Raw genomic sequence first — 9,166 nt, 5'->3', positions numbered from 1 at the left:
AGACCAGTTAATCTACCGACTCTGACGCCTGTAAAAATTTCCGACGTTTTTCAATCACTCAGATTAGATCCGGGTTTCCCAGAGCGGTAGGCCGACATCTCCTCGACCATTCCGCCGTCAACCAGTGATAACGGTTCTCTTTATCACAGGACGGAGAGTCAAAAATTTTAAAAATCTATTTAATATTGAATTTAATATTTATTTTGGCACGGAATTAATATTTATTTATTAAACGGAAGTTATTTGTATTCAGTCATAAATTCCATCTGGCAACACTGCAGACAATAGTAATGGAACCATGGAGGAGAGGTTACGCTTGTTTCGCCTTCAGAAGAAGTTGGAATCCGCTTCCACGTCACAAGTAAGGGCTATTCAGTTATTTAAAGATTTGGTTAAATTTCAGATATGTTTTAATCTCTTTTCTTAAACAAAATACGATTATTCAAGTTCACTGACGCATCTACTTTGTTACGTCGACCTGGCAGTGTGACGCAATTGTTTACGTACGGTGCACGTAACACGTGATTCTCACCGTATACACGTGTGAAGTAATGCTCAAATAACTCGTGACAAACACCGAAGCAATAATCATTGATTTATGTGGGAAAAATTTTTGAGTTTTCCCAGATCCAAAATTAACTCAGAAAATCATACCAAATGTGTCCTAAGGGCTTATTGCACCTTAAGATGCATTTTACTAACAGATGTACAAAAACACGTCGAGATAGAACGCGGATGCTTGTAGATACGGTCTAAACCAGAACGATTGCCGGATTAGCTCGGGCCGTAACTGACAGTCATTTGATTTTAATATAACTACTGGGCTTATAGATGTTTATATTTGTATAGATACAGTTAAAAGCGATGGTGCCTGCAGACTATACAAAAGAGGAAGGCACAAACTTCAAAAAGAGGGCATTATATATTATTCTAGAAGTTAGAGCTATGATTCAGTATCAGATTGGCACACCCACAAGGTGGCACTGATTGCAGTTGGGCTAACTTGGCCTTGAAAACAAGTAATGTTCCTTGTTTTTAATGTTTGGTCACATACAATGAAGTTTCATGAGATGATGGACAAATATTGTTTGTTAGTTTCTTTGTTAGTTTATTATTAAGACAAATATAAAATTTGTCTTAATAATAATGAGTGATATTCAGCAGCACATATTGCAACAATTTAGTGCTGATTGTACAGTAGAGCGTCGTTTCTTCGAAAGCCGATCAACCGAAAGCTTTCCAGTTGGACTGTGTCGTGCTAAATCGAATGTTTTTGATACTAGATTAACTTCTAAAGTATAATTTTTTTGTTTTTATATTTTTTTAATATATTTATTTTGTTTGTACAAAATAAAGAAATAATTTTTAACAATACAATAACTTCGATTATTATTATAAAAATTTTCGTTAAGCTTAAAATCGACAAAAATTCGACACGAAGCGACACGCAACAGAGAAAAATTTCCACATTGGATAGGTTAATATATTTTTTTGTACATAACTGATTTTTTCAGATAACCGATTATCTGAACAACCCCAGTCCCCAATTGATTCGGATAAACAACGCTCTACTGTATATGCATAGATGAGACACATGGGATGAACAGTTATGGGTTTGAACTAACCATATTATTGATAATTGATGAATAAGACAAGGATTCCCACGCACTTTTTTTATTTCAAATAGGACTGATCAACTTGTTTATGAGTTATTTTTTGAAAGCATTAAAGAAAAAGTTGGAATAATATCTCCAAAGGTTTTCATGTCTGACATGGCTGAAGCATTTTTCAACACTTGGATTCAAGTTATGAATAATCCTCAGTTAAGACTCTTCTGCACCTGGCATGTAGATCGAGCATGGAGAAGAAATCTCAATAAAATTCGTATCACAGAAAAGCAAGCAGAAACTTACTTAAAATCATGAGTGTTACATCAAGAAAGAGATCAAGATGTTTTTTATCTCTTGGCAGATGAGATCATGAAAAAACTTAAGGAAGAACACATACCATTGATTTTGCTATATATTTTGCAAACTTTGTATACATGAAAAATCCCACCTTGTGAGCTTATTGTCACAGGAAGTGGAGTGGTCTAAACACAAATGTCCATTTGGAAAGAATGCACAGGACTTTGAAATATATTTATTTACATGGCAAAAATGTCAAATGACTGGACAAGGCTATAAATGCTATCATGAAGTTTGTAAGAGATAAAACTTTTGACCAATTGATAGCACTTCACAAAGGCAAAGTTACTAGTAAATTAAAAGACTTAAGAAAGTGCCATAAACTGAGTGAATATTTAAGTTTGCGGGTCCTTGAACAAGAAGATGGCTGGATTGTAAAAACTTCATCACAGAGAGATCTTTACCATGTGGAAGAAGTAACTAAGGACTGCAAGTGCCAGAAGGTGTGTGTTCCCTGTAAAGCATGTATTCATTGTTTCACCTGTACGTGTCTTGACTCAACAGTTCATTGGAACATGTGCAAACATTCATACAGTATGTAGGTATCTTCAGACTAAAGCACTGCAACATTTCCAACAGAAAATAAAGAAAATGAGCAACACATCAAAACAGAATTGCAATATGAATTATTAAATTCATCCAGTACAGAAGAAAATGAACAAAGATTTATTATATTTGAAGATAAAAGAAAGGAAGAGTCGTCATTGCTTGTAGACAAACTAAACACACCATCAAGTTCAACACCTTCAAGATTGCGAGAAAATGTTAGAAAAGCTCTTAAGCTGAAAGCTGTAGACCCTAAAATCTTTGGGTCCATAGTAAGTTTCTTTCCCAGGATTCCAGGCATTTATTCCCTACGAGAAAAATCCCGGGAAATCTCGCATTTCAATAATAATTTATCATTTCAGGTTTTATTTCTACCATTTATTATATGAAAAGTTGCATTTTGAAGACTCGCCAAAGAGAGAAATTTTGAGGTTTCATGCTGCATATTATTACCTATGTTTTACAATTCTCCACTTATTAGTTCATGTAATATCTATGTATTGTGTTTGCGCATCATTGAGCAGCGGAGCACTCGCTGAAAATAAAACCAGATGGAACAGTCTTTTAGCTATGCTAGAATGGTATATCAAGATAAGACCATCCATATTGAAAGCTCTCATTGATCTCAAAGAAGATAAAAAAAATAGTACTCTTAGCCTTAAAAACAAAAAGTTGATGTAATTCGTGGCATTGCTAGAACCCTTAAAAACAGCTGTTGAAAAGCTAGGTAGAAGAGAATCTACTCTACTTTCAATCAGAGGATATTACCTCTCTCGTTTTGAATGAACTGAAACAATTCAACACTGCTTTTTCTAAAAAAAGTACATGAATATTTTGTTCTCCGTATGAAAGAGAGAAGAAACGAAAAATTGATGGGACTGTTACTTTACCTCACTGGTGAAAACAAATACAGTCAAACCTGTTTTTATGCGGGGGATAGGGACCGCATTAAAAAAAACGCATTAAAAAAAATCTCACGAAACTTCACGAATGACTGTAAATAATAGTTTTTGCAACACAATTAAAAAAATAATTTTTTTATGCGGTCAACAGGGACCGCATAAAAAAAGTCTCACATAGAAAATAACTCAAAACCGTACGAAATAGAATTTATTGACAACAGATGTCAGCACTTGACTGCATCGTCTGGTCTATCGTCTGTTTTACATATTTTTGTCCAGGTGGTGTTTTGTTGACTTAAAAAGTAAATTATTTCATTTTTCGCATATTCATGCAATAATATTACTATAATAAGTGCATTTATGCTATAATAAGTTTATTTAGCTATAATAAGTCAACGTGAGACATGACGAATCGCACGAGACTAGTCGCCAACTATACCGCACAAATTAAAAATTCGCATTAAAAAAATCGCACATAAAAAGAGCGCATAAAAACAGGTTTGACTGTATAAGAAGTTCGAAAGTGACAGCGCATTCCAACAATCCGAGGCAATTATAATTTCATCAGCAAAACAAATGTTTGATCGTCTTTTTGGAGAACCTGCTATTTCTGATTCTAGTGAAGGTAATGAACTCAGATATGTACAAGAATCACAGACTGTCACACTGCCGAATGAAATGACTTTAGCTGACAAGCTAAATGCATATCTTGAAGAATCCAAAAGATCAAAAATACGACAAGAGCGGAGAGCAATAAACAAAGAATTAAGTGCTGAAGAGCAGTTAGAACTGAGTTAACAAACTTCAAAAAAACGCGTAAAATTTCTGAAAATTTCTCTTCTTTTGAGAGCTTTGAAAACCATTCCACTCCCAATGAAACACTTTATTTTACTTTCATCTTATAATGTAGGAGAACATAAATTAATTGAGCCTAACGCGTCCGTATGGGTGAGATTGGCCCTAAACTTTTAGTTACTTATTAGAAAATAAATTAAATTATTCAAATTTATGATATTCCTGTATGATATTTTTTATTCATATGAAATTCTATTTTATTACTCATCCTGGAATTTCCCGGGATCCTGGAAATGAGAAACACTAGTCCATAGCTTTTAGCTATTGATGCAACAGACAAGTGCCATTCAGTGCTAGGTAACAAAAAAATTGACCCTCAGAAAAGAACTCTTTTCAAGACAAAGAAAGATGTAAAAAGAAAATATCAGAAATTTTATGTTACTGGTGTGTATGATTTGCTGTTGCAATATCCACGTATAATATTTTAATTGTAAAGAACTTCTGTGCTGTTCTTTTACTTTATGTTCAATAGAAAATACTCATAGCTTACTTTTATATACAGATTAAGCAGCTTTTGCGTGTATTCATATAGGATATTCTAATGGAAAATTATAATTGTATATGACTTATTTTAAAATCCTGTTTCTCTCTTATGAATAAAAGTATGTATTTTAATTTTACTTTTTTAAACTAGAATACAGTAAAAAAATAAAATGGGGCTCAATGCCAAAGGCACCATATTTCAGTTGTTCGATACTTAACAATAAAGTGTGTGTCCATATGCATATGAACATACAAAATTTGTAATAAAACGCTGGTGTTTTTATTTTTACTATGGAATATTTTTATATTTATTTACATATCAAGAATCACTAATCATATTACAACTTGCCTGTGCTTAGTTGTTTCTGAAAGTGGGAGTCGAACATTTAAAGATATTTGAATGAAAACTTAATTAATCTTTGTCTGGGAAGCCAAGAAGAAAATCAAACTGTTATTTTTTTTTAATTGTTGATAAATATGTGGATTTATAATTTAGCTGTTATTTTTTTTTTAAATTGATTGTTTTTGAATACTTTGTGATTACAATTGGAAAGAATTTGAAAATGTGCTGTTTATGTATTAATAAAATAATTTGCTTTCTTAATGAAAATTCAATTATTTAATGTAAAATTTTGCTAACTACTGTAACTTTTGCTCTAATCTAATTGTAGTAGATTCTTAACTGTCCGCAGTAATGATGGAAATAAATGCAGGAATAATTCTTACTTCATGGCACTGAGAAATTAAATATTCTGATTATAAATAAATAAAAAAGCTTTTATGTCATAAGTTTTTAAAAATACAGTAGAGCGTCGTTAATTGGAACGTCGGTAATTGAAATGGCCGGAAAGTGGAACGATTTTCAGTCGGACTGTGTCGTGCTGAATCGAATGTTTTTGATACTAAATTTACTTCTAAAGTATAATTTTCATGTTTTTTATATTCTTTAATATATTTATTTTGTTTGTACAAAATGCAGAAATAATTTTTAACGATACGATAGCCTCGATGATTATTATAAAAATTTTCGTTAGGCTTAAAATCGACGAAAATTCAACACGAAGCGACACGCAACGGAGAAAAATTCAACAGGAAGCGATACGCAACAAAGAAAAATTTGAACATCGGACAGGTTAATATATTTTTTCGTACATAATTGGAAATTGGAACAAATCACTACTTGGAACGACCCCAGTCCCCAATTGGTTCCAGTTATCGACGCTCTACTGTACTTCCATATTTACTTTCAGCTAAATTTTCCAATTTGAATGTTACTGGGTCTGATGATGGAATGGAGAAGTTCAAAAATACATTTAATCCAATAAAAACCTTTAATGCCTGTAATCAGTTCAGTGTTTGTATTTATCTTGGTTCATAATCTTTATAAATAGTCAAATAAAAGTTGTTACCAGTAATTGATAAAAGATAAACTTATGTCTAATCACCTTGACATAATTAATAATATATGCATAATATTATTGAAAGAAGCTTATTCATATTAATTTTATGTATTTGCATAGATGTGTGTGCATACATGCCTACTGCTGTATGTCCAATTTGCAAAATGTTAGCACATCACTTCTGTCTATTACTAATGAATTACATCAGTGAATACATAATCACGTTTTAAATTAAGAAAACGATATTTATCAAACTTAATGCAATGTTCTTGTTTCTTGTAATTAAAAGCCAAATATTTAAATTATATCTTATTTTTGCAGACAGACGTGACGGAAGAAGTGGTAGATGAATCCGAAGAACCTCTTCTTGCTCCCGAACAAAGGTACGAGCCACCTCCGTCTACTGTCGGTCGCAAACTAGAAATGTCCATTTTGGCACTGAAGATTGTATTGTGGTGTTTAACTATGGCCCTGTTTGTAGTATTGGAATTTGGAGCAGTGTTTTTCGTCCTTTCCGTCTTCTACTTCATGTACTGTAATTTCAGAACCTCACCACGAAAAAGTGATGAAGTGAGCGCTTACTCAGTCTTCAATCCTGGCTGTCAGAGGATCGAAGGAACTCTCAGTGCAGAACAGTTCGAACGAGAACTCAAGTATGGAGCCGCATCTGTCCATTGATTACAATCACAAGTATTGAGACAACAAAGAGATGCTATTAATCAAAAACATAACTAACTGTAAAAGTATTGAAAGACAAAAAATTACATTTTGTTATGGATGTGAATATATTTTATATATTTCTGAGAGCAGGAGATGGACTGTGTGTATGTATGTATATATATAAAATTTGCTGCATGATATTTAAGAAATGACTGTTAATTTAATAAAGAAAGAAGTGATTTGTTGTTATAACAACACATTTTCTGTATTTAAAGAATGTGCGTCAGTCTATTTCCTAGGATGATGTTTGTGATGGAATGAATTCGGCAATAAATATTTTAATTTTATAGTTGAAAATATTTGTATTTGTATCTGTAAATGTTGCCAAAACGATTCGCATTGTTCGTATTTTCTTTATTGTTGTATGAATTTTTAAATTCATATAAAATTGACAAATTTGATTTTCAAAATTCTGAACCATACATTAATAGAATAATTAAAAAGAATTAGAACAAAATGATTTTTGTATTACATCTCTTTCAGTTTTCAAGAATTTTTGAAAAGAATTTCCTCATTAAGCATTATTTTTTAGTGCCATCTGCTGGAGATCTTGTGCAGAATCAAAGAGTTTACAATCAGCCTAAATGGTCAGCAATTGTAAATATTTAGTTTTAAAAGTGAAAAGTAATGTAGAGAATTGAGCATATTTTTCTAGGATTTATAATTATTATTCAATATGCTTTTATTACTAGCAAAAAAGTATCTCTTTGTATCCACATGGCAGAGAGCCAAAAATGAAAAAAACTCTAAGACAATGTTAATGCACAAAATTTTTAAGATGATATTTGTTGCTGAGTGATAATGAGGTGAGGAAATTCATTTTTTAACTAGAAGATCCTGATGGCTGGATTACCAAGGCAGTAAAGGCTTCAGACTGCTGCTTTGGGGGACTTTGGATCAAGTCTGAATAGGGAATCTTTCACAGGCAGCTGTCCTTGATATGTCAGACCTCAACTCTCATTACACAACCTCTTCCATTGCCAGCCTGGTCATATTCACGATTAGCATGGAAAAAGGTTTGCTTGGTGCCTTCAGAACAGAAAGGATGTTAATGAAAAAACCAGAAGAGTCTGGTCAATTCTCTGTGTGGGTAGTTTCTATGCTAAATGTATAAACTACTAGAGGCATCAAACTTTCAAAAAATGATGATAGCTTCTTTTTAAACTTTTTCACCTAGTGCCCACTACAGGGTGTTTTTACAAGCCTATCGTGCGTTTAGCCAGACCCACAACGAAGTGGCTAGGTGGTGAGAAACAAAATCCAACTTATTTGGGACGAGGAAGGTGACCTATGTCTTACCGATCAATTATTGATGGCTGGATGGCATTACCCATTCTTCCGCTGCGTTTTGGCTGCCAAACTTGATTCCTCAGACACAGTTAAAAAGATAAAAGCATTGTTTTTGAAATCTAGAAAGCAATGCTTTCTTTAAATCCATCCGGTTCAAGTTCTGCAATCTTCATAGCTTTTTCGTGTATTAGGGAACCATTCAATGGAATTCCTTCACGTTTGCTTTTTCTATCCATTTCAAAAGCTGGTTTTCAACTTCAACTTCAGAGTCAATACCACCTACATCCGAATTACTTACGTGAAAAAAAAATTGTATAATTAAAGTGTTTGCTACACGAAGAGTAACAAAGATTGCTGCTACTGTACTTTCCTTAATTTGAAACTTTCCCGTTATGCAGTCTAAATTGTATAACAAGGGTAGTATAAGACTACCTATCACAGTACTTATTTGTTAGAACTGTTGCATTTAAGAAAATGCTGTTTTAGTTTTTCTCTCTCTTTCCAAATGTCTGAAGTTGTCTACAAACTGGTAGACATTTTACCAACTGAGATTTTCCATCTTCAATCTGACGAATTATACTCTGTATTTTGTGTTAAATCTAAAACTTCGTCACAAAGAGAAAACAAACTAAATGTAATGTGAAAATCTACGTCGAAAAATTGATGAAAAAATAAAATTTATATTATTTTTGTATTTATTTTTTGCAAATAAAATAAGTAAAACTACTACTAAAAGGAAATGAATAAAACGGCGACTAAAAAGTCCGTAATGACAGAACGACAGCGGTCTTGTCGGACCCCAAAAATAGTCTAGTAGCGGCAGTTCAGTACGGAAATGAGTTTTCATATAATTTTTCTGTATTTTTTTTTCAACTCTTCGATCCACGGGTACTAAGAGGGCTTTTTCTAGCAAGTTCATTATTTGTTCGGCTGGGGCCAGACATACCCAGACGGTCCACCACCCGAAAAATTCCTTTTTTTTTTTTTTTTTTTTCGATCCCGG

At 32.8% G+C, this 9,166-nt stretch overlaps 1 protein-coding gene across 1 annotated transcript; it reads left to right on the top strand.

Annotated features, from left to right (window-relative positions):
- The first annotated feature begins 281 nt into the window (after window positions 1–281).
- Saysd1 (SAYSVFN motif domain containing 1) lies at window positions 282–7,170 on the top strand. The gene is made up of 3 exons (XM_067268048.1): window positions 282–361; window positions 6,475–6,536; window positions 6,699–7,170. The coding sequence occupies exons 1-3, from the start codon at window positions 299–301 to the stop codon at window positions 6,829–6,831; spliced, it is 258 nt and encodes an 85-aa protein (XP_067124149.1). The 5' UTR covers window positions 282–298; the 3' UTR covers window positions 6,832–7,170.
- Window positions 7,171–9,166: the final 1,996 nt, after the last annotated feature.

The sequence above is a fragment of the Centruroides vittatus genome, unplaced genomic scaffold (assembly GCF_030686945.1).
Source record: "Centruroides vittatus isolate TY-2023 unplaced genomic scaffold, ASM3068694v2 contig_3129, whole genome shotgun sequence".
NCBI classification, from domain to species: Eukaryota; Metazoa; Arthropoda; class Arachnida; order Scorpiones; family Buthidae; genus Centruroides; species Centruroides vittatus.
Note: the sequence above shows the minus strand (reverse complement) of the source record. Positions and strands in the feature narration are given on the sequence as shown.

What these genes read in the sequence shown, in the direction of transcription:
- Saysd1 (XM_067268048.1), top strand. Translation starts at nt 299, where the DNA reads ATGGAGGAGAGGTTACGCTTGTTTCGCCTTCAGAAGAAGTTGGAATCC. An exon ending in AATCCGCTTCCACGTCACAA is followed by an intron (nt 362 to 6,474) that starts GTAAGGGCTATT and finishes TTATTTTTGCAG; the next exon opens with ACAGACGTGACGGAAGAAGT. An exon ending in CTTCTTGCTCCCGAACAAAG is followed by an intron (nt 6,537 to 6,698) that starts GTACGAGCCACC and finishes CTGTAATTTCAG; the next exon opens with AACCTCACCACGAAAAAGTG.